This window comes from Prinia subflava, assembly GCF_021018805.1.
Source record: "Prinia subflava isolate CZ2003 ecotype Zambia chromosome W unlocalized genomic scaffold, Cam_Psub_1.2 scaffold_22_NEW, whole genome shotgun sequence".
NCBI classification, from domain to species: domain Eukaryota; kingdom Metazoa; phylum Chordata; class Aves; order Passeriformes; family Cisticolidae; genus Prinia; species Prinia subflava.
In genome coordinates, this window is record NW_026960606.1 from 2,598,939 (window position 1) to 2,625,011 (window position 26,073).

Below are 26,073 nucleotides of genomic sequence, written 5' to 3' on the forward strand. Positions count from 1 at the left end.
GGCTGGGCAACTTCTCCCGGAGTTTGGGGGGGAGGAGGGGGGTGAGCACACACAGAAGGCACTTCTACAGTTTTCCACCCCTCCATCCTGGACGGGGCAGCTCAGTTCCAGTCCTGTCCCCTCTCTTCTCCCCCCCCCCCCCCCCCCCGGGGGCTCCGGCTTACCTGAGCCGACCACGTGTTTCCCCTCCCCCACCCAGCCTCGTGGCCCGGGCAGGGGAAGGAGGCCTGACACGTCCCTCTGCTGGAACCAGGATCCGGAAAGAGGCCGAGCTCCCCAGACTCTTGCTTTTAACTCTTTGTGTCCTCAGAGGCGTGTCTAAACCTCCGAGTGACCAATCTAGGTGTTAGCAGAAAAGCTGATCACTGATTGGACTGCCCACATCTCCCTGGAAAATTTCACTTCCCCCCCAACCACGACAAGAAACAACATGAAGACGCCAAGGTCAGTGAAGGAGGAGTCAAGTCCTAGATGGGAGGAGAATGAGGACATGCCTGTTTTAAGCTGAAATTCTTTTGTAGGGCCATGGTGATGGACTGTGATATACTGTTGCCGGAGATCAGCCAGAGTCAAGACAGCACTCAATATGGGTTAAAAAATCTTGCTTGTTTATTCAGCTATTTGGCATACATTTATACTGTGCTAAGCATATCATGCACCTAACTCTGAACATCATTGGTTAAACCACAGTGTTCACATGTCCTTGCAGTATACATAATTGGCTTAGAAGCTCTGTCCACGCGGCTGGATGCTGTGAGCCTTCCCCAACTTATGGTCAATGCATCCTGTCTAGCATCCTGTTATAGCTATTGCTCCAAACTTTACTTCATCCTTATCCCATCTAAAGAACAGTTCAAGGACATTTCAGCTTCTACTCATCCCTTAAGCTAAGAGCACGATTGTGCACATGTCCCTGCTTTTCCAGCCATGCATCCACAATTCCCCTGTTTTCTTTTTGCACAATCCATGCCTGTTCTGTTACCTTTGCAAACACTCTACGCACACATGACAACAAACAACCAAACAAGCACATTCCCAAGATAACCACTAATAACACAACAATTCCTGTTTTCACTAAACCCTTTATCTACCTACCAAGGCCCAACAAATCACATAATGACTTCAATCCAAAGAATCCCACATCTTGCTGAATTTTGTTTACATTTTGCTGCAAGCTCTGTATTTTCTTGTGGATGGACTCAAAATGATTCTCAAGGTCCATGCAACTCATTCCATCAGTCTTCACATCCATGACCATGAACTAATAACAGGAAGTCGACCGCGGTTCGGTTCTGTAACACTGCATGCTGCACACTAGATAAATCTTTAGCTAATAAGGATAAAACAGTAGTAGTAGCATTAGCCTGTTTAACAACCCAGCAAGCTAACTTTTCTAAATTGTTATAGGCATTGCCAGCAGTAGCTCCAGGGAGAAACAATGCTGACAGAGCAACTTGCCGTTTACTCCATAACTTTACCTCATCATTACAATTTTCTCCAAGGGATATAGTGGCTGTGTTTTTAGTTTGGCTGTATTGTATTTTAACCTTCGGGTGACTGACATTAGGATGGCAGTGCAGCATTGCCATGCTTATTTGTCCAATTGTACATGGCCCACCAATAGGTGCTGGAGGTATCCCGGCCCAGGCTCGATTGCCACATATTAAAAATAGGCCAGCTGGTAATTGCCTAGGGTAAATCGATGACGCTGGGGTTGTTTCATTCTGTCAGCTCCAAGCACCATAAGGATTCATTATTCCATCTGTAACAGTAGGCCTTATATGATTGTCACCCTTTATCCCCAATGGCCACCCATATACTGATGCATTAAAATAAAAACATGAAGGAGCAGTAAGTGTCCCAAGAATTTCAATCTCTTGAGGATCACCTGGATAAAAGGGTAGTGTAGGGATCCATGAATTGATTCCATACAGACACTTCCCAGTTATGGTGGTAAAACTGATCACCAATCCATTTTCATAGTAGTTTACCTCATGGCTGCAAAAATCTCCTATGGGGGTCTCAGTCAACAAATTTATGTTGGAGTCATTTATCGGAACACCTACCAAGCATGTCACAAATGGTGACATTGGGAAGGCCAAACTGGCACAAAAGGAGGTAGTATTCAGGCTTTGTGCCAGTGTTACCCAAACATTTTCTCTGGGGTCAAATAAGGCTTTCCTGGGGTCTGCTGTGACAGTATCAACCTTGTGTAGTGTGGCTAGAATGGTGATTGCAATGACCATTACAGCACCGCTGCCAATATCGGCACGTCCTTTCCCAGCTATCTTCAGGAACCCCATGTTAAATAGGGACTCTCACTCCCCTACTACACTGCTGTTCCAAAATATGTGTATCCCTAAGGGTCACTACATGTTTCAAAGTTTGCTGGAGGAGCCAAACGATCCAGGCTCTCCATCTGGCTCCTTCGTTTTCAAACACTCTAAACTGTGATTGTCTAGCTGTACTTCTCCTAAATACTCTCTTAATGCTGCCCAAGGATTTCCAGGGCGAAAGTTACCATCACAGCTAATACAACAGGCAATCAAATGGAGGCGACTCCTATGGATCGAAATAATTCACTGGCAGCCTCTGCACTTAATCTTTGCCCACCAATCACAACTACCACATTCACAACAAGATTGTTGCAAACAATGTGAATACACCGCGTTAGGTCTGACATTCAGCTTGTCAATGGCATCACTTGTTGTCTTAGGCCTCCCTTCTTCCCCGTTTTTCTTTTGCCATTGACAAAGCACAGCAAACACAGTGGTGGGTCGTGTCACCACAAACAAATGACGTGAAGCCCATCGAGTGGAAATGAGATGACCAAGGCGGTTAATACAGTCTTTCTGCTCTTGAGTAAGTTCTGTAAGTTGATCTGAATCAGTACCTCTGAGTAGCGCCAAGAGTGGGTACAATTCATCGTTTACAATGCCAACTAGAGTTTGAACCCACTGTAGATCACCAAGTAGCATTTGCACATCTGTGAGCATGGAAATTTGAGTTTTAATGATGACTTTTTGCGGAGTGATTATCGCATCAGTTATGAGCCAGCTCAAATATTTCCAAGGGCTCTTCTGTTGAATCTTCTTGGGTGCAATTTGCAACCCAGCTTTCCTTCACTCTCTTTCCCTGTTGCTTCAATGTAGCTGCCAGTATTTGTGTCTGGCCTTGTACAGCACCTTTCACTGCCTCGGCAATGAGTGCAGCATTTTGACTCAAGTCTTGCTTAGCCATTTTTTCCACTATTTCGTCTACTGAGGCACTGTTGCAGCCATGAGGCCTGGTAGGCCTCTCTGGCGGTCAGTCGCCTAAAGGCAAAGAAATGCCTAGTCATGGTGACTAGGCCAAAATAACCCTTCTCCCGTGCTCGGACTCTCTCTTATCTTCCTGTAAGACAATAGGTCACTTTCTACCCCGACTCATACTATTGGACCCCTTTCCAAAACCTTGGTACCCTATAAAAACCCCACTTTTCCCCAGCTCAGTGGAAGAGCTGTCCCTGGAACCCTTCATGGAAGAAGCTAATAAAGATTCATCTGTGGAACTCCATACGGCGCTTCTCCTGTCTCTCCCTGTGTCTGCCAAGGCACCTTAGCAAGCTTATGAGCTGAGAATCACTGCAAAAGAGCTGATCACTGCTAAGAGCTGAATATCACTGTAACTAAGCTTGCTAAGTGTTGCCTGTGCCTGGGAGCTTTGCCGGAGTTGCTTGGGCAGGGGGGTACGTAGGTGCACCCCTAGCCAGGAACAACCAAGGCAGCCGAGACCGACTGAAGCTACTGGGAGAAAACCAAAACCTGGCGCACCAACTGCGGTGAAAAACCCAGGAGAGCAGCCTTCTTCGCGAAGAGTAACTGCCTTGGTTCGCTAGAGTCCTTCTGAAGATAACTTCTCCGTTATAGAAGAATTTCTCTGCAGAAGCTGTCTGACGACCCTCCCAGTCCACCCCTGAGGAGTCAGACTTTGGCAGACCCCCCTACCAGCAGCTTTTGACCCACCTTCGGCTGAGGAATAAGTAGATTCCAGCCTTTTTTGCGCGCAAGTTCTTTACTTGGGTCTTTTTATTTTTATTTTTATTTTTTTTTCTCTTTTTTCTGCTGGGAGGGGAATGGGAACCACATTACTATGGGATCAAAAAATAGTAAATTCAAACGATCCCAGAACGAGAGAGACTTATATTTAGAAATCTTAGAAATTCTATCCCTTAACAACCCTTCTTTCTCTAAAAGTAAAATCTTAAAAACTAACTTGAAAAAGTTTATCAAATGGATCATTTCCCAGTTTCCTGATACTAATACACACTCTATCACTTTAGATTCTTTCTGGGACTCGGTGGGGATAAAAATATACACTTCCCAAATTAATGGAGATTTCTCTGTTACACGATTTCTGCCCATTTTTCATAATATTACCAAAGTAGTAGAACAAGCAAATATCAGGAAATCTCCAAGTCCCCCCGCAGAGAGCATTCCATCCTTATCTCTCCTGCCAGACTGTGTCCTTTCAAATGCTAATCTCCCCCCCCCTCTCCAGATGCCGGCCACAGGGGGGTAGGGTCCGGATGCGCCACTCCTGCCCCACTACCGCCCTGCATCCCCAGGACCACCGCGGCCCCCGGCACCCCCATGCCCTCTCCCCAAGCCCCCCGCCCCCAGCCCTCGGCCCCCCCTCCTCCACCTTCAGCCGCCCCCCCGGGGACGGAGAACACGAACTCCGTGCTGTCCCCACCTCCCCTCTCTGTGCCGCCCCCACCTTCCCCCTCCCTCGCGCTGATCCCAAATCCCTCCTGTGTGCCTGCAAAGCCTGCAGGACCTGCTTATCTCATGTGTGGCCATCACCCTTTCCCCGCGGTACCCTCGAATGCAACTGTGCCTGCCCCTATAGACTCTGCCCCCCCACACCCCACCCCCCCCACTCCCTCTGTAGCGAATGTGGCCCCATGCAATCCCACCCGCCAGCCGCTATTTTATCCCCAAACCCTGCAGCCACAAAACCCTCATGGTACTTCTGAGATACCCCATGGTAGCATAACGCTTTTACACTGTCCCAGCTGCGCCTCCCGTAGCCAGGTCTTGCAACCCTGTCTACAGCACCCCACACCCCTGCAAAATGCCACTCCAAAACGCCAGAAAAAGTACTCCTCATGTGAGGACAGTAGTGATAGTGAGCTCAGTTCTGATGCATATGACATTGATCCATGGGCTTTAATTAAAATGAAAGCCACTCATGCAGGTGACTGGGAGTTGGCTCAGAAAATTTCTGCCTTCCCTGTAACTTATATAAAGGGAAAAAGAGGTGGTGCCTCCACTAAAATTATGTGGGAACCTAATACAAAGAGCTCATAGAACTTTGAAAAGTAGCCAAAGAACACGGCAGAAGTTCACATATTTTTAAAAATTTCCTAGAAGCTATCTTCTCAGCACGTTTTAATACCCCATGATGTTAAGAATATTGCTCACTGCCTCCTACCCCGGCAGAATATATACTATAGGAAAGGCATTGGAAGAAACAATTAAAAACATTATCAGACACATACGCTAAAGATCCTAATAGGCAAAATTTTTCAGTTGAACAGCTGGCTGGAGAAGGCAATTTGCAGAAACCCTCAGATCAAGCCAAAACTTTGTCTGAGGCAGCAATACAAGACTTGGCTATTGCAGCTAAGACTTCCTTACTTCTTACCCCAGATGACTCTATCCCTACCCTACACTTCTCTAATATTAAACAAGGAGTAGATGAAAGCTTTATAAAATTTGTGGACAGAATTAAAGATGCTCTGGATAAACAGATAGAGAGCATAGAGGCAAGAAAAGAACTGTTATGCAAACTTGCCATGAGCAATGCTAACGAACAATGTAAAACTATTCTGAGAGCCTTACCCTTGGATACAGAACCTACCATAGAACAAATGGTGGAAAGCTGTACACGTCACCTCTCCACTGAAAACACAGTAGCCCAAGCAGTTGCTAAGGGTATTGCAGAAGGAGTTTCTGGTGCATTTGCAGTAGTGACTTCCAAAGAGCAGACCTGCTGCTTTCACTGTGGAGACTTTGGACATTTTATAAAGGACTGTCCAGATAGGTCACCTATCCAAATTCCCCGTAACACCTACCAAAGACCCCAAAATCAGCAGCCCTTCCAGCAGCGTTCGGGAAACTACCAGTGGAGCGTGGTCAGGCTCCACGCCAAGACAACAAATCAAAAGCCATGCAGACCCAACCATGCATCATTCCAGGAGATGCCACGTCACATGAAGGGGATCCAACATACAGAGCAATACAGACGGGAACCCGGCATCAGCTGGTAACTGCTTTATCCATTGACTTAAAAAAGAGGGATGTTTATCGTGTCCCTACTGGCAAGTATGGCCCAAAAGGAGGTCCTTTTGACATTTTAATTATAGGTGATACCATTAATGGGCCGGATGAAATTTTTGTTTTTCCAGCAGTACAAACAGTGCACCCAGGTCAAGAAATCTTGGTCCAGCTGTGCTGCACAGACTTACCATTTTTTCTTTTAAAGGGAACTCCAATTGCACAAGCCTTTCTACTCCCAAAAAATCACAAAGAACAGCTTCCTCTCAACCCTATAGCAATGTGGGCACAAGTTTTGGGATCTAATAGGCCTACCATCAAGTGTGGCCTATCCTGCAAAGGGGAGAAGATCCACCGACTGGGACTTCTGGACTCCGGCGCAGATGTGAGCCTCGTTGCACGCTCAGAATGGCCAACAAACTGGGAACTAGAACCGGTACCAGGTATGATCTCAGGGATTGGTGGAGCCACAATGTCCATGCGAAGCAAGCACAACGTGCTCGTCGAAGGGCCTGAAGGTAAGTTGGCAACTATCCGCCCATTTGTGGTAAGGGCCCCCATCACCCTTTGGGGAAGGGATGTTCTGTCCCAATGGGGAGCTTCCTTACAAATTCCCAGTTGGGATTTCTAATTGGGGCCACTGAGGAGCGCGCACTACCAGATACCCCTCAGCTCACCTGGAAATGCCAAACCCCGATCTGGATCGAACAGTGGCCCCTCCCTAAAGTAAAACTGCACGCACTACAAGCACTTGTAGAAGAACAGCTTGCCAAAGGTCACATCGTCGAGACCACCAGCCCTTGGAACACCCCGGTCTTTGTACTGCAAAAGCCTGGAACGGACAGGTGGAGGCTCCTCCAGGACCTGCGTAAAATCAATGAGGTAATTGAGGACATGGGCCCCCTTCAGCCTGGACTGCCTTCACCATCGATGCTGCCTCGAGACTGGACACTTGCCATCATAGATATTAAAGACTGTTTCTTCAGCATTCCGCTGCACCCCCAGGACGCTCCACGGTTTGCTTTTTCTGTCCCCTCTCTTAACAGAGACGCTCCACTCAAAAGATATCATTGGCTTTTTCTTCCCCAAGGTCTCAAGGTCTCACCTACCATATGCCAATGGTATGTTGCTCGTGTTTTGTTTCCCATTCAGAGCCTATTTCCAGATGCAATCATCTACCACTATATGGATGACATCCTGATCTGTGCATCAGACAAAGCCTACCTAGACAAAGCAGTTACAAAGAGTATTGAAACCATAGAAAAAGCAGGGTTCGAGATCCGTGAAGACAAAATACAGTACACCAACCCATGGACTTATCTTGGATTTCAGATCCGGGAAAGGACCATCATACCCCAGCAGCTCATCATCCGAGATGACCCAAAAACTCTGAGAGACTTACATAGTCTGTGTGGATCCATCAATTGGGTACGTCCTCTACTAGGAATTACAACAGAGGACCTCGCTCCCCTGTTCAACCTTCTCCGTGGCAACGGAGACCTGGACTCTCCACGCACTCTCACAACAGAAGCCCCAGATGCCATCACCAAAGTCCAAGAAGCCCTATCTTCACACCAAGCCCATCGCTTCGAGCCTAGCCTGCCTTTCTAGTTTGTCATCCTGGGAAAAGCACCCCGGTTCCATGGACTGATTTTCCAATGGGATACTCAGCTTCGAGACCCTTTACTGATACTTGAATGGATCTTCACAAACAACCAACCTACAAAGACAATTACCACCTTCCAAGAAATCATGGCACAGCTAATAAAAAAGGCCAGAACTCGCCTCCGTTCTCTCGCAGGGTGTGAGTTCACATGCATATACTTGCCATTAACCAGCGGAGACCTGGAGCATTTGCTTCAGAACAATGAAAATCTCCAGTACTCCCTAGATAGCTATACAGGCCAAATTTCCATCCATATCCCAAAACATAAACTTTTTAATATAACCTTTAATCTGACCCCGAAATTAGTACAGAGTAGAATACCTCTCAAAGCTCTAACAGTCTTTACAGACGGCTCAGGGTCATCCCACAAGTCTGTAATGACATGGAAAGACCCTAAGACCCAAAAATGGGAATCTGATGTCCAAATTGTGGAGGGATCTCCACAGATTGCAGAGTTAGCAGCTGTTGTCAGAGCCTTTGAGAAATTCAAAGACGAACCTTTTAATCTCATTGCAGACTCTTCATATGTTGCAGGTATAGCTTGGAGGGCAGAACAAGCCCTTCTCAAAGACGTTTCCAATCCAAAGTTACACCAATTGATTTCTGCATTAATACGCTTAATCTCCCACAGAAAACAACCTTACTATGTAATGCATGTGAGGTCACAAGCTGACCTCCCAGGTATCATTGCAGAAGGGAACAGGAAAGCAGATGCTTTGGCCATGGCACTAGAGACTGCTAACATCCCTGACATCTTTGCCCAGGCAAAGTTGTCACATGCATTTTATCACCAAAATGCAGCTGCCCTTATTAGAATGTTCAAGCTCTCAAAAGATCAAGCAAAAGCTATTGCCACGTGCCCAAACTGCCAAAGCTACCAGATACCATCTGTGGGGACAGGAGTCAATCCCCTAGGACTTAACAGCTGCCAGCTATGGCAGACAGATGTCACTCACTTCCCACCTTTTGGAAGGTCAAAGTATGTGCACGTATCGGTTGACACGTTTTCTGGAGCAGTGTTTGCATCATCTCATCCAGGAGAAACTACACAGCAGGCCATAAAGCACTTCCTCCTTGCCTTTGCTACCCTGGGAGTACCAAAACAGATCAAAACAGATAATGGACCTGCCTATGCCTCTCGTAAGTTAAAAGAATTCTTCAGTGAGTGGGCAATTGAACACAAGAAAGGCATACCTGCAAACCCCACAAGACAATCCATCATAGAGAGAACACATCAAACCCTCAAAAGAGTCCTCAATCAGCAGCGAAGTGAAACAAAAATCATATCTCCAGTTGAAAGACTTTGCAAGGCTCTCTATGTCAACTTCCTAAATGGCACAACATCAGAGCCCGACCCTCCAGTACTTCGCCACTTCGCAAATACCACCCAAGCAAAGCTTGCTGAGAAACCACCTGTGCTAGTGAAGGACCCAGAGACTCATCAAATTTCTGGACCTTTCCAGTTAATTACTTGGGGTAGAGGATATGCGTGTGTTTCACTACCATCTGGCCCAAGATGGTACCCAGGAAAACACATAAAACCATACCTAGGCACCACAAACACTACTCAGTCAGACACTGACAAGAGTTCCTCTGAGCTGAATACAAGACCGCCTCAAAACCAGACAAGTTCTGCCTGGAGACAAAGGCGTCGCCGAATATCCCCGTGTTAGCGTAGGAAAACATATAACCACACAGAGGCGATCATATGCGGTTCTTTATTCCAGCGCGCGGGACACCGGGGTGATAATACACCCAAATCTGATGTCCAAAGCATACAGAGTCGATTCGTGATTTTTATAGTTTAAATTATACACATGTTAACTAACCCCCACCCCTAGATACTGATTATCCTATTCCTTAGTTACTATCTTAAATCATACCTACGCTTCTACCCTGATCCACACTTGATTTGGTTAAAACAATAGCATGGAGCTGTTTACAGAAACTGACGCTTGTTCCCAGCTAGCTGCGTAAGTTCCAGTTGTACGTTCTCTACTTTCCTCCCCCTATACATTACTCAATCTAGAAATTATATTTTTTAACCCTCCACCAACATTCCCCCCTTTGAAAGTATTTTCACTCTAATATACTAAGTGTAAATGCTTTCACTTAATACAGTCCATTAGGCTTCAGAGTTCATACTGGATGTTCATCTTCAAATCCTCTGTTGTCATAGGCTTTGTCCGGGATGTTGTTGCGGATTGAAGGTGCTGGGTTCCGTGCCAATGCCTTCATTATGGTCCTGTTCTAAGATGCCTTTTTCTGTATCTCTCTTTTCAGGATTCTGTAAACTAACCAAATTACTAAAAATATAATCAGTAAAATTATCAGATTTTCAAGGATAGACTTTATCCATGAACTCACATTCTATCCTAATCCTTCAAAGATTTTACCCAACCAGCTAGTAGCTAAATCCTTTTGTTCCTTTTGTGCCTCATGCTCTATTTGTTTTAACTGACTGATGTCATGTTCTACATCTGCAGTTAAATTTGGGATGTGGATGCAGCAATGGTCAATTTGTCCCTTTAAATATCCACACACTCCGTGTTCTTTCAAAAGTAACATATCTAAAGCCAAACGATTTTGCAGGGTCATTTTGGTGGTGGCCTGTAATTGCACATTGAGTTCCCTAAATCCCTCTCGTGTGATTCTTGCTAATCTGTCTACCTGACCTGTGAGTCTATATAGCATTTCTCTATTTCGATAATTTGCAATGGGACCAAACAAGGATTCTAGGGCCCACCCAATCTTTACTCCACTAGAGGGTTCCTTCCAAGTGTCATCTGGGTTCTTGTCTTCTGAGACGTCTCGCTTTGCTTTTATTTGCAAGGCTTCACTGCTCCTGTTAAATGGGGATTTCTTCTAAATTGGACATAAAGTGGGAAGGCCCAGGGTGATTTCTCTTACCTCCCCGTCCATAGGCAAGTGTGTTGTCCATGTGCCATCACTCATTGCCCATACAAATGGTCCTGGACTTCGAATTGTACTCCTGCTACATCCTACTATAATCTTAGAATCTATTTTGCCTTGTTTGTGTTTAATTTTCCTGCAGGCACAACCAATTCGTAAGGCTATTGCCAATGGTGACCACTGTTTCATTTCTAGATTGTCAGAGGTGCAATCATAAATTTTCTTACATACCCACCAACTTACCTTATTTGCCTCTTTCTGACTGCTAGTATCAGTATTTGCCACTGTGGGATCTGTCTCATTTTCAGAGCCTTTCCATTTAATGCACCAGGGTGTGCTTTCCATATATTGGAATTTCTGGAGGATGCTCACAGACCATGCACTGTCCCAGGGTTCTAGTCCTTTCCAATCCTTCTCTTCACATTTCCACACCACAACACTTTCTGTAGCGTTGTCCCTGATCTTTTGATAGCGTAGAAACTAACATTGCCATTTTGCAAGGTCTTGGTCCTTAACCCACTACTCTATGATTTGTCCCAATTTGCCATTACTAAGAATGCACTCTGACTTTCTCATGGGTTGCATATAGGAATCTTCTGTTATCTTCCAGTATTCTCTGACCACCACCCTTGACTCTGGTACTTGTTTACAGTTAATTGTTTTGTTCCCTCCTATTTCAGGTAATTTTGACGTTATTATTCCCCAGCTTACTGGGTCCCCTGCTGCCTTTGGTATTGGCAGGCAGGCCGTTATTCTGCTGGTATTATGCATTTTGGCAAAGTCTCTGACCAATCCAATCATTACATTCTCAGCCCGAATTTCATTAGAAATTTCTATTACTTGTGTTTTTGCCTGTATCTCTCTCTTCATTCTAGAATGAAGAGTTGTTAGTTGACCCTTCTGTATCCCATATCCCAAAGTAACAGCAATCCCTACTGGTGACATTAGTATCCATGAAATTAACATTACCCACGGGAAGAGCATGAGCACAGCTACCAATACCATTTGAACAGTTACAGACGTTTCAGCCTCAGCTTTGTTGGTCTAAAAGTTTCTACAGCCTACGACTGGACTCCACGAGGGACCTTCTTCACACGCGTGTAGTGTATCCAGGGTTCCACTCCAGCCACTTTGACTGCTGTAAAGGTGGTTAGCAGTACCTGATGGGGACCAGTCCACTTCTCTTTTAGTGGTTCTTCGTTCCAGGTTTTGATGTATACCTCATCTCCTGGTTCGATATTGTGGACTGGATTCTCCAGGGCCAGTGGTCTGTTCCACACGAGAACACTTCGGAGCCGAGCTAGAGTTTTCCCGAGGGACAGAACATAATTATACACATCTTGTTTCCCTGTGACATGAACATTTGGATTGGGGTTAGGAGATTCATATGGTTTCCCATACAATATTTCATAAGGACTAACTGACATCCCACTCCTAGGCTTTATCCGAACCTTCAGCAATGCTATCGGCAAAGCCTGTGGCCACTGCAGTTTGGCTTCCTGGCATATTTTACTGATCTGCCTCTTCAGTGTCTGGTTCATTCTTTCTACTTGCCCACTTGACTGGGGTCTCCATGGTGTGTGGAGGTCCTAAGATAATCCCAATAACTTGCTTACCTCTTGTACCACCGTGGCTATGAAGTGTGGGCCTCTGTCTGATGATATCCCTAGGGGCACCCCAAACCTGGGAATGATCTCCTGTAATAACCACTTAACTGTTTCCTTTGCTTGGTTTGTGCGACAGGGAAGGGCTTCTGGCCATCCAGAAAACGTGTCAACCCCTACTAACAGGTATTTGTATCCCCGAGTTTTTGGCAGTTCTGCAAAATCTACTTGCCAATAGTCTCCTGGTTCTATTCCTATCTGAATTCTGCCTAACTGTGCCTGTCGTCTAGCTACGGGATTGTTTTTCAGACAGATTTCACATTTAGACATTACTGACTTGGCCATTGTTTGCATCCGTACTGAGATTAGGTATTGTCTTAACCACTTTACCAACGCCTCTGCACCCCAGTGACACTCATTATGTTTTACCTGTAAAATTTCTCTCATTACCAAAGGAGGTACCACTATTTGCCCTTGTGCGGTTACATACCACCCTTCTGCGTTCTTCTGTGCCTTCAGCAGTTGTGCTAGTCTGTCATCTTCGATTGTATAGTTTGGCTTCGGAGGCAAATTAAATTGAGAGATATTAAGTCTTGATGGTATCAACGCCATTGTTTTCTGCACCTCTCGCGCTACCTGACGGGCTGCCCAATCTGCTTTTCGATTTCCTTCACAAATTTTGGAGTTGCCTGATTGATGTGCCTTGCAGTGCATGATTGCTACTTGTTCAGGTTTTTGTACTGCATCTATCAATTGTAGGACTGCATCTTGATGTTTAATATTTGTCCCTTGGGAGGACAGCAGTCCTCTTTCTTTCCATAAAGCTCCGTGTACATGCACTACTCCAAAGGCATATTTGGAATCAGTCCAAATATTCACTGTCTTCCCTTCACTCAGCTCGAGTGCTCTGGTTAATGCGATTAGTTCTGCCCTTTGTGCAGACGTGTTAGGTGGTAGTGATTTTGCCTCTATTACTACATCAATTGTAGTTACCGCATATCCCGCGTATCTGGCTCCGTTCTCTATGAAGCTGCTTCTATCTGTAAAGAGTTCCCACTCTGGTTGCTCCAGGGGGACATCCTTCAGATCTGTTCTTGCTGAATAAGTGTGCTCGATGACTTCTAGACAGTCATGCTCTAATGGACCTTCCTCAGCTGTGGCACCTAGAAATAGAGCTGGATTCAAGAGGTTAGTTGTTTTTAGTGCAACATCATCCTGCTCAGTCAGGGTTACCTGAAACTTCATCATCCGGCTTGGAGAGAGCCAATGGCCCCCCTTTTGTTCCAGGACTGTAGTTACCATGTGTGGCACATAGACATCTATGTGTCTTCCCATTGTGAGCTTCCTGGCTTCCTGTATCAGCAGCACGGTAGCTGCCACTGCCCGCAGACATGAAGGCCATCCGGCACTTACGTTGTCGAGTTGTTTGGAAAAGTAACCCACCGGCCTTTTCCAGCTTCCCAGTCGTTGGGTCAGGACTCCCAGTGCCAGTCGCTGCCTTTCATGCACGTACAGCTGAAAGTCTTTAGACAGATCAGGTAACCCCAAAGCAGGAGCAGTTGTCAGTGCTTCCTTTAACTTCTGGAAGGCCTCTTTCTGTGGTTTGCCCCAGGTGAACGGCTGCGTCTTCTGAGCCTCATACAAGGGTTTTGCAATCAGTCCATAGTCCATGATCTACAGGCGACACCACCCTGTCATTCCGAGGAAGATCCGCAGCTCGTGTAGATTCTGAGGCTCTGGAATAGCACAGATAGCTTGAATACGATTAGTACCCAGTTTTCTCTGCCCTTGTGAGATTTCACATCCCAGGTAAATCACAGTCTGTTGGGCAATTTGTGCTTTTTCTCTGGATACCTTATACCCTCCCATTCCTAGTGAATTTAAGATCTCAATGGTTACCTTTATGCAGGTCATTTCTTCCTCTGTTGCAATCAAAATGTCATCTACATACTGGAGTAATAAATATTGGTCTCTTGGTACTTGCCCTTCTCTGGTCCAGATTTCCAGTTCTTTTGCCAGTTGACTTCCAAAGAGAGTGGGCGACCCCTTGTACCCCATCGGTAATCGACTCCAGGTGAGCTGAGTTTTTCTTCCACTTTCTGGATGTTCTCATTCAAAGGCAAATAGTTTCCTACTTTCTTGGTCAAGGGGTATACAGAAGAAAGCATCTTTTAAGTCAATTACAGTAAACCATTTATATATCTCTTTTACGGATGATAACAATGTATAGGGATTGGCAACCACTGGATGAATGTCTTTTGTTATCTCATTTATACCTCTTAAATCTTGTACAAGTCTATACTCACCATTGGGTTTCTTCACTGGGAAAATTGGGGTGTTGTATTCCGATTTACATTCCTCTAGAATTTGATATTTTAAAAATTTATCAATGGTCTTTGCTATTCCCTGTCGTGCTTCTGGTTTTATAGGGTATTGTTTGATTCGTACAGCCTTTGCTCCTTCTTTTAACTCTACATGTACCGGTTGTGCCAATTTAGATTTTCCAGGTACATCTGTTTCCCAGACAGAGGGAATTACTGCATCTTCTACTTCTTTAGGAATATTAGAAATTGGTTTTTCTTTTATCATCAAAATCTTTCCTGTCTTAGACTCCGGAATTTTCATTACGAGTTCACCATTCTCAAAAGTAATTACTGCCTCCAGTGCTGCCAGTAGATCGCGCCCTAAGAGCGGAGTTGGGCAGTCTGGCATGTATAAGAATTCATGGGTCAAGATCTTATCTTCAAAGCTCAATTCTAGGGGTTGCAAGAATGGCCGTACCTCCTCCTTCCCTGTGGCTCCAATGACTGCTGCTGACTTGTTCCCGATTTGCCCCTCAAGATAATTTAGTACAGAATGTGTGGCCCCCGTGTCAATGAGAAAATCTACGTCTTTTCCTTCTAAATGCAAAGTCACCATGGGCTCCCTTGATCCTGGCTCTCTCTCATGTAAAACCATGACCCTGGCTACACTATCTAGCTGATGCTCATGACTTTGATTAAACATACTGTCTAACTGAGGCTGACTATTCTGGCTAAACCGGTTTGGACACTCCCTTTTCCAGTGTCCCTCTATCCGACAATATGCACACTGATTCAGACCTAATCTACCATGACCAGAACCTCTGCCAAAGCCACCTCTATTAACGCCACGACCACCTCTACTACGTCCCCGCCCCTGTCTCTGTAAAACTGCCAAAAGGCTTTGCCCCTGTTTCTTGATAATTTCTCTGTCCCTGTTATTATAAACTTTCCAGGCAACCTCTAGGAGTTTATCCAAGTTTCTTAACTCTTCCCTTTCCAGTTTCTGTAGCTTTTTCCTAATATCTTCCTGTGCCTGACTCAGAAAAATAAAGGCAAGCTGAGTTCTTCTTTGCTCACTGTCTACTTGAAGATCAGTATATTTTCTTTCAGCGGGTGTGGGCGGGGGAGCAGGATAGCTTTGAGCAGGTGTATGTGGAGAAGGGGGGGTTCTCTGAGCAGGCGGAGGAGGGGCGGGCACCTGGGCAGACGGAGGAGGGGCAAGCGGAGGAGCGGCTGGCACAGGCAGAGGAGGATAATTACCTTCAGCAGACAAAGGTGGGGGTGAAACATATTGTGCTGGCGCGAGCGAGGGGGGTGTAAGAGAATCAGGTGGGGTCAGGGTGAGCGGGGTAGAACTTGGTGTTGAGGGGGCCGTGGTGGTTCCGGGAGCCATGGGAGATACCAATAATTCCGATTCCAGTTCATCTCTTTTTCCCCCTAAAATTTCACTTAAAACTGCATGTTCCATACAATGCTTATTTTGGACGCAAGCCAGACACTTATTATTCTCAAGCTTCATTGCTTTCATTTTGTCAAGCTACAAAACCGGTATCTCAAGCAAGCACAGAAATAAGTCAATATATGGTAATTGTTCTACCCTTCCATCTTGTGTACAAAGCGATCTAAGTTGCATAATAATCTTCACATCAAAAGACCCGTTTTTCAGCCACCTCTGATTTTCAGGCAAAGCGTATTTTGGCCAGTGAACATTACAATATTCAATCAACTTATCTTTTCGTAATTCCTGACCGAAATTTCCCTCTTTCCAATGTGCCAACAAACAACCCAACGGAGAAGAACTTGGTATAGAGGCATTATTGCTGCCCAAAACCTCTTTTAACCCTTTTAGTTTCTCCATATTACAGATACATAAAACCACAGATGCCGAACCTGCAACGCTTTCGCGATGTCTGACGGACGGCTGCCTAGGCAATACCACCAGGAATTCCTTTTGCCCAACCAAGCGTAGCTTTCGCTGCGTCTTAATGGCAGGCCCCCAGACCAGAGAATAAAGAACCTTACCTCTCACCAGGGGTCGTTGTGAGCGGCGAGGGTCGCGGCTCCGATGGGCTCCCCGAGAAATCACCCGGTGCCGGCTGGAGCGTGATCGGGTCGCGGGGTCCTGGCTGCGCCCACAAGGTCCCGTCCTGGGTCGCCAAAAATGTTAGCGTAGGAAAACATATAACCACACAGAGGCGATCATATGCGGTTCTTTATTCCAGCGCGCGGGACACCGGGGTGATAATACACCCAAATCTGATGTCCAAAGCATACAGAGTCGATTCGTGATTTTTATAGTTTAAATTATACACATGTTAACTAACCCCCACCCCTAGATACTGATTATCCTATTCCTTAGTTACTATCTTAAATCATACCTACGCTTCTACCCTGATCCACACTTGATTTGGTTAAAACAATAGCATGGAGCTGTTTACAGAAACTGACGCTTGTTCCCAGCTAGCTGCGTAAGTTCCAGTTGTACGTTCTCTACTTTCCTCCCCCTATACATTACTCAATCTAGAAATTATATTTTTTAACCCTCCACCAACACCCGTACCAAAGAAAAAAACGACCCATCATATGACAGCAGAAGAAACAGAAAAGATGAATAACATTCTGCTGCATCAGTCAAGCTATAAGCCAGACATAGCTTGAACACAAACTTGTCCTCTGAATTACGTTTTTATCTTTTTTTAAAAAAATTTTACCCCAAAAACCCCTATTATTCCCTTTCCCAACTCTTACCAAAAACCCTTAACCTCACACCCACTTACCCATCCCTTGCTTATATATATTAAAAAAAAAAAAAGGGGGGGGGGAGGGGGGAAGGAACAGAGAAAAAGAATGAGGGAAAAAACCCTAACCCTCTCTTCCCATCATGAAAGATAACAACTTTTGTTTATATTCCCTATCAGAAGTCCTATCCCTGTCCAGAGATGAAAACTGGTGTTCTCCTCACTTCTGTTTGGATGCTCTTCACCGTACCGTATGCCTGCGGCTGGATTAGCCCACAGCCTAGTCATAATGTTTGGGTAACCTTAGCAAAAACATTGAAACAGGATAACATGTGCTTATCCATGGGCAGCGTTGATAACCCACTTTCCACATGTCTAGTAGGGATTCCTTTTGTAGCAGAGAACTGGCCCGTCTATAACTCTGAGCTCCTCCACACCACAGGTAAGAGACCCAATGCAGTAGATACTTGGGATGATTGGACAAAAATGTTACCTAATGCCCTAGAGGAACCCCAAGAATTGGACTTGCTGGGGTCCACCAAAGAAGCATACTGTGTCAAATTTTACTATAGACGCCCAAGGAATAATGGGCCAGAAATTAACCAGTTAAAAAACACATTCAGAAAAGACATATCACCCATTAACAAAGCTTATAACTATCCGGATTGGTGCAATTACACCACTCGCGTGATATCTGTAACCTCTCTCCATCCCAAAGTACTACCCAAAGGAATGTTTCTCATCTGTGGTGACCGAGTATGGGCTGGGATCCCCTCACGCCTTCAGGGAGGTCCCTGTAGCCTTGGGAGACTTTCTACCCTCACACCAAATATTACCTTGTTACATAATTGGAAAAAAAGAAAGCGAAGCAAATCGCCACAAAAGATCCTATACGGAATTTGATGAAAACTGTGATCCCAAATTATGCAATTGGAATAAACCAAAAAGAATTGCTGTCTCCCTATTCTTACCGTGGGTAGCTGCAGCTAAGGCCCTTGGTGAAATAAATCACCTAGGCTGCTGGCTTAGTAAGCAAGCCAACGCTACATCTGCTGCCCTGAGTGATCTTTTAAAAGATGAGGAAACCACAAGACATGCATCTCTCCAGAACTGCGCTGCGATTGACTTCTTGCTGCTCGCCCACGGACACGGATGCCAAGACTTCGAAGGGATGTGCTGCTTCAATCTCTCGTCACGCTCAGAATCCATCCATGCAAACATCCAAAAACTGAGAGAACTTGTGAAGGACTTAAAAATAGAAAAGAACCCAGACTGGGTCAATGACCTTTTTGGTCAATGGGGATTAACAGGATGGGTTGCATCTCTTGCTAAGGGAATTCTGTGGATTTTCATTGTAATTGTCATAGTATTAGTTATGTTCTCATGCCTTGTCTATTGCTTTAAAAGAACTATAGGGAACGCTTTTTTATTAAATACAGAAAGTGGAATTGTTGCAGCCGTGAGGCCTGGTAGGCCTCTCTGGCGGTCAGTCACCTAAAGGCACAGAAATGCCTAGTCATGGTGACTAGGCCAAAATAACCCTTCTCCCGTGCTCGGACTCTCTCTTATCTTCCTGTAAGACAATAGGTCACTTTCTACCCCGACTCATACCATTGGACCACTTCTCAAAACCTCGGTACCCTATAAAAACCCCACTTTTCCCCCAGCTCAGTAGAAGAGCTGTCCCTGGAACCCTTCATGGAAGAAGCTAATAAAGATTCATCTGTGGAACTCCATACGGCGCTTCTCCTGTCTCTCCCTGTGTCTGCCAAGGCACCTTAGCAAGCTTATGAGCTGAGAATCACTGCAAAAGAGCTGATCACTGCTAAGAGCTGAATATCACTGTAACTAAGCTTGCTAAGTGTTGCCTGTGCCTGGGAGCTTTGCCGGAGGTGCTTGGGCAGGGGGGTACGTAGGTGCACCCCTAGCCAGGAACAACCAAGGCAGCCGAGACTGACTGAAGCTACCGGGAGAAAACCAAAAAGGCACCATTCAGAAGTGTTGAGAAAATCATCTTTGTTTTGGAATTAGCATTATCAAAGGCCAAAATTTTAAACGTATTACTGCGCATCTCAGTAGTCAGGTCAGGATGACGTTCTAATGCCTCATGCAGCCGATTTACAAAATTGGAAAAGTTCTCCATTTGGCCTTGCTTAACATTTGTAAATGATGGTTCTCGTCGCTTGTGAGGGATGGACAACATTGTTTGTTCGGCTGTGGCGGCAGCAGCGTGATGCATCTGTATGGGGAATGTGAGCTGTACATTGGTATCTGCATAAGCTCCTCTTCCAGTCAGCTGTTCCACTTGGACTGCATACAAGGGATCCCCCCCTTGTCATGGCTTCTGTGCCTCTCTTTGAGCTTGTCGTTCCCATTCTCTCTCCCATAACAAGTACTGTGATGGTGTCAATAGCAACCTTGTGATATTCATGTAATCATTTGGGCACACGATATCCAAGGTGAAAAAATAATGGATAATGTTTTTTGCAGCTTCTGAATGCAGTCCATATTGGGTAACAGTGGTCTTTGCTTGTTGTAAAAGCTTCCAATCATATGGCTTCCATTCTGCAGCTAGTCTAGTTTGTGTTTGCTGCAGCGCTACAGGGAAAGCGACTGCAGAGGCTGCTTGCCATTCCCCTTCCAGGATCGCATTGTGGATGACACCTGACCATCTATTTCCTGCTTGTTTAGGCTTTACCACAATTCCTTCTGACAAGGAGATAAGCACAGGTTCTTGCAGTGGTCTGATGGGCGGAGCTGTTGGTCTGCTAAAGTGATTAGGATTCATCGGAAGTGGTTTTTCAACATCCATATGCTTTGACATTTCTTGTTCTGTTTCCCATTGTTTCTGTGGGAGACCCTTGTCTCTCCCAGCTGAATCGATTGCTTGGCTTGTTGCACTCTTGTTTTGGGAAAGCTCTTCTAATTTCTTCAGCCCTTCATTAATTGCTGGGTTTCACTTGATTGATTTAATTCTATACTGGGTGGGTTCTTTGTAACCTCCATAGGAGGAAAGGGTGAAGAGGGTGACACATGCCCACTGACAGATGGTGATCCATGTGAGCAGGGGAGACAAGGCGTTTGTCCACTAGATGGGAGTGGAGTATAAGCTCATGGTCAGTGAGCTGCTTCGCTCTGCTCTGTTACATCATGACTTGGCATGGGTTCAGGGACTGTGTCTTGGTGAGTAGAACCACCTGGTGCCTGAGCAGCCACTTCGTCTTTTGTTACTTCCACAGCAGAGTTTTTTGGCTGCTGTTGCAGTCCTCTTATCAGTCGCATATGATCAGTGCCAAAAAATCTTCCGATCTGAGAAGTCGTTGCTTCAGGGACTGGAGGGGGGGCAGATGGAGGCCGTAGCGCCTCTGTAGCTGCCAGAGCGACCTTGTGTTCCACTTTAATCTGTAGTAATGTGTTGATTATACTGCGCCATAAGCTCCCCAGCTCTTTAGCTGATTTACTTCCTTCAATTGTCTTTTCCCATAGGGCATCGCACACCTCCCTCCATTCTTCAGGGCTAAAGATTAGTGATACGTCTTTCATATATCCATGTTCTTTAGCCCATTTTAAAAGCTCTCTGAGTTGTCTCTGCTCGGTGTTTATCCCTTGCTTGGCAAGGATACATTTCAACAGACCGAGGGTCGCCTCCCACTCCATCATTCAGGGTTAGCGGTCTTACCTGTATGCAGGTCTGACTTGAGCTCGTAGTCAGAAATCCTGCTATCTCCCTTGTCGAGATGCCTTCCCGCTCTGATCCCTGCTCTCCGTCTGCCTCCTAATTATCTGCAGATTTGAGAGGTCCCATCTCCCCATCTAACGGCTTCGAGTGCCAGGAATGTTGCCGGAGATCAGCCAGAGTCAAGACAGCACTCAATATGAGTTAAAAAATCTTGCTCATTTATTCAGCTATTTGGCATACATTTATACTGTGCTAAGCATATCATGCTCCTAACTCTGAACATCATTGGTTAAACCATAGTGTTCACGCGTCCTTGCAGTATACATGATTGGCTTAGAAGCTCTGTCCATACCGCTGGATGCTGTGAGCCTTCCCCAACTTATGGTCAGCGCATCCTGTCTAGCATCCTGTTACAGCTATTGTTCCAAACTTTACTTCATCCTTATCCCATCTAAGGAACAGTTCAAGGACATTTCAGCTTCTACTCATCCTTTAGGCTAAAAGCAGGATTGTGCACATGTCCCTGCTTTTCCAGCCATGCATCCACAATATACTAGAATATCCCTTTAATTGGTGGAAACAGTATGTGGGAGGATAAAGTGTTCAAAATTGCAGATATGAGCAAAGGCATTTGTGCTGAATTAAGTGAATGTTGAAGTAGTTGTGATCTCATGAGAAGTTTGAACAGAGAGAGATGATGAAGATGAAGATGAAGATGAAGATGAAGATGAAGATGAAGATGAAGATGAAGATGAAGACTTGCCCCCAGGAGAGAAGATCTCTGTTCCTAGAGATAAAAATTATTTCAGAGAGAGATGAAGAGAACCTTTGCTTTTGAACAGCTTATCCTTAAAATAGTACCCCATGAGTTTTGACATGACCCATAAACACAACTGTGGGAAAGCTGCGTGAGATAGGAGGGACTTCACAAATGCAGATTACCGGGCGGCTGCTATTTGTCAGAATTAAAGCCACTAGAGAACTATTTTTTTTTTCTTGTGGAGAAGTTTCCATGACATAGCAAAAGAGACTCCTCTCCCTAAAAGAATTGATAAAAGACTATTTTAGAGGTGGTACACTGACCTAAGTTCCAAGTTTTGTTTCTATATGTTGTCAGTGGGAAGGGAAAGAAAGTTGTAAGGGGAGGAGAGGTGTTTTGAAAGTTTTATTCGGATTCTTGCTAATTTTTTCCCCTTCTTATAGCTTTTTTAATAAAGTTTTTTCAAACCCTTTAAGTTTGAGCCTGTTTTGCTCTTCTCCTAATCCTATCTCACAGCAGAAAAAGAGTAAATAATTCTAGTGGGCACTCAACCCACCACATTATTTGGTGCATTGGCCGGGAAATGAAAATTGGAGAACCAAAACCACTACACCTGTCCAGTTGAGAAGGGGGAATGATAGAGTGGCTTGGTGGGCACCTGGCATCCAGCCAAGGTCAACCCACATCATTGGTATCTGAGTTAGTTCCAGGATTTTTTTAATTGAAGGGTTTAGCACACTCTACTAGCTCAGGTATTACAACAGTGCTTCTCCCAGGACACAAGGATGTTGAACAGATGGTGTGGGGCAGGCTTACACTGGTTCCCTAGGACACAGCTGTCAGGTGAAAAAGCAGATGCTCTCTGAAGGTTTCACTGAAAATCCCTTTCAGCATGCAAGAGGGAGAATATTTTGGCAGCATATGGAACACATACAGCTACATAATCCTCAGTCTGTGTCAATCTACTCATAGTGCTATAGCCTGAATATAGATTTAAAGTTCCATAATGCCTGCCATTTATAAATACTTTCAGATGCCTTTAAAACCAATTATTCATCAGCAATAGCACTCTGACATGCATAGTTTGCAGGACTGCTATAGCAGTATCTACCACAGCTGACAGTCTTCACTGAAGTTAACTCCAGAGGATCATGGGGTCTCAGTGCCAGATGAGGTGGAGGTGCAGATGGGGCCTGGGGCCAGACAGCAGATGTTGGCGTCTCCAGGCCCCGCTGGCTTGCTGCCTCTTGCAGCCCTCTGTGGGATGACTTACACGTTCTCAGAGGCAGCCTTACACCAGCATTCATACTGACCCTTATCACCCTGATCCAAGACATGTTAATGATAGGAACAAGAGAGATGCTGCAGATCAGTTCTGTTCAAGACTGCAGGCTGCCACTTCCCCATGCATCTGGTCTCAGCTATGTCCTGAGGATACTCCAACACTGCTCAACACACAGGAGTCAAAACACAAGGTAGCACTTTGATAGTATCCATGCCTTTGAGCCCAAGCCAGTGATCACAGCTACAGATAATAACAGCTCACATGAAGGACATTTCTTTTATAGCCAAATGAGATCCATTGGAGGCAGATTTCAGCAGCTCACTAACCATTCCAGGTATGCTAATTAGCAACCCCTCACCATTTGAAGCAGTTTTGTCAAGAACACAACAAAAACCAGTAACATAGCATTTGAAGCTGCCAAATACCCAACCACACATTTATGTTACTGGAACAGTTTCCATAAAAAGGAAACTGCCTTGTTAGGATTCCAACAGGCTTGTACAATCTTGTACAACCTAATATCTTTTTAAGGTGAAGTTAACCTTACTAATGTTAGATTATGTTCACAGACTATTCTGGTTTTATTCATAATTTTCATTAGTTTACCCAGTTTCTCCTTTAACCATCTCCTGGGGGATGATGACTAGGAGAAGCCATCACTGCACTCAGGAGAATTTCCTCATGTGATCAGATCAGCAGTATGTGGACAAGCAGATATTCAGCAATACAAAGATATAGGGGGAAACAAGAATGTGAGAAGCTTCTCTCTTAACAACAATCAATGTTATATGATTGGGAATTCAAGCAGGGCAGCACTGCATTACAGCCTGGATGGGTAAAGGTGTCATGGAGCTTGAGATCAGCACAAGGTTTTAGGGATTGCTGTAGTCAAGGGGCAAGCCTTTCCCCATGTTCATTCATGGTTTGAAGTAGGCACAAAGAAAGCCTGCAGAAGACCTGTGATAAGGAAACAGAGCTGCACCAAACAGAACATTTTTGAAAGACCTTTAACTCCTCAAAGTATTCAAGCAGTAGTCCTGGCAGGCTGATGTTTGTCTAGGATATCCAAAAGTTTAGCAGGGATTTGATTGGCCTCCACTAAAAATTGAGTTTTGAGCCAAAACAGGCCTTCAGTTTTCAAATACAGCCAAGAAATTTGGCAGTTTTGAACCAATTGTATGAAATGAAATGAAATGAAATGAAATGAAATGAAATGAAATGAAATAATGAAATGAAATGCTGCTTCTCACAGTCTTTGCAGCAGCACTATTAAACTGTCTCAAGCTGAAGCTCACGAGCTCTAACACAACAGCTCAACTCAGCCTAGCTCCAGGAGAAACCTTAAAAGTCACTTGACAGATGAAAACCCAGCAAAAAACACAACATAGTCCATTCACACCAGATGCAGGGCTATGCCCCAGCAACAGCAGAGGTTACCCTGACCACTAAGCCCCTGAGCTAGTCCATCAGCAGAACACCACACCAACCTCATGGCAGCACTTCCTCTAGTGCTTTGGTCCTTGACAACTTTAAATCACTTCAAGCAGCCCATGCTCAGCATCGTGAAGAAAATGCTATCAAGCTAAGGAGTGCTTCTTTCTAAAAAACATTTATATAAAATCATTCTCCTTCTGAACCTACTATATAGTTGTAATCATGGACTTGATAGCCCAGTGTTACACTCTGAACATCACTCATACATGCACTGAACTAAGGGCTGTGGATGCTGACAGCCTGGTCAAAGAGAAATTTTTAGGCATCAGGCAGCAGCAGAGCCTGTGGGAAAGCAAGTCAGACTTTCCCAGGCATTTGCTCTGGAGGAGCTGGTAGAAGACATTCCAAACAATTTCTAATCTCTGCACCTTCTGTTTCTCCAACTTGTTTACTTGCAAAGATGTTTACGAAAAGGTGTTAGTCTGAATGACCAATCGTGTCCAATTGTAACAGAACAATGTATTAAAATGGTGTGCCTTTTAATAAACCTTGCTATATGCCCTCCAAGAAGATTTGGAATTATATCAGTATTTCAGCCGTCCCAAATACATAACGATAAAGGGCCTCTTCAAATTGACTAGCAGACATTAAATCAAAAGGTATCTGTTCACTCTGGTCCTAGGGTGGCAAGGCTGTGCATGACTCCTGAAGCTGGACTCCAGATCTGGTTCTTTCTGCAGTTGGAGCACCCCAAGTCCAAACCTCTTTATCATAGGCTGACTGCTGCAGGACACGTTTCCCCAATGTTTCTTGTCTCATCACACAATTTTGTAGGATACACTCAAATTAAAAATGTACTTGAAAGGTGTACAAACAACTAGTTGTCTAAGTATCCCAGTACAGAAAGACTCCACACACCAGTTTAGGGGATCCAAGAATCCCTAAAATTGCCAATGCTCATGACATGATGCTTCAGCTGGGGCTGCTTGCTGCACTTGCAGGTATAAGGAAGGCTCCATCCCTGTCTGCAGAAACAGCATTTCCTACATTTCGATTTAACTCAGCAACCAAGAAGCTGGCATTTAAACATAAACAGCAAACTATTTTAGTTATGGCTAGAGATGTTTAGTACCTTCAATACTTCCAGAAGTTTAAGGACATAGGAAACCTTTTCACATACCTGAGAAAAAAAATTAGCTTAAAAAACACTTTACCTCATAAATGTTGGGGTGCCACATTTTGGTCAGGAATCTGAAGGTAGGTGGTGAATATGGATAGTCAATAGGAAATTTAATGTGAGCCTGGAAAATAAAGCAAAATATTTTAATTATGAAACAGAACAAAGAGATCAACAAGCAACCATTGCAGTGA

General features: G+C 44.9%; 2 protein-coding genes and 1 long non-coding RNA gene across 6 annotated transcripts in view; 1 reads left to right on the plus strand and 2 right to left on the minus strand.

Annotated features, from left to right (window-relative positions):
- The window catches only part of LOC134564855 (ubiquitin-conjugating enzyme E2 R2-like), a 207,942-nt gene that overhangs the window by 47,978 nt on the left and 133,891 nt on the right, over positions 1-26,073 (minus strand). The window contains exon 2 of the mRNA XM_063424103.1: positions 25,917-26,003. Within this exon, the coding sequence (XP_063280173.1) occupies positions 25,917-26,003 (87 nt within the window). The remainder of the gene's footprint in view (positions 1-25,916; positions 26,004-26,073) is intronic.
- LOC134564854 (protein NYNRIN-like) lies at positions 9,686-17,361 on the minus strand. Of its 4 annotated transcripts, XR_010083674.1 has the most exons (3): positions 16,829-17,361; positions 11,896-12,199; positions 9,686-10,292 (listed from the first exon to the last, which is right to left on the minus strand). XR_010083674.1 is itself a non-coding variant. In XM_063424101.1 (2 exons), exon 1 carries the CDS (start codon positions 16,332-16,334, stop codon positions 14,613-14,615), a length of 1,722 nt encoding a protein of 573 aa, XP_063280171.1. In that variant the 5' UTR covers positions 16,335-16,359; the 3' UTR covers positions 9,686-10,280; positions 11,896-14,612. The 4 variants fall into 4 exon arrangements, 3 of the variants coding, with proteins under 3 accessions (XP_063280171.1, XP_063280170.1, XP_063280172.1); XM_063424101.1 differs by lacking the exon at positions 16,829-17,361 and having other exon boundaries at positions 9,686-10,280; positions 11,896-16,359; XM_063424100.1 differs by lacking the exon at positions 16,829-17,361 and having other exon boundaries at positions 11,896-16,359.
- On the plus strand, positions 15,998-17,143 carry LOC134564857 (uncharacterized). Its single transcript, XR_010083675.1, has 2 exons — positions 15,998-16,081; positions 16,672-17,143. It is a non-coding gene; the product is annotated as an uncharacterized LOC134564857 (long non-coding RNA).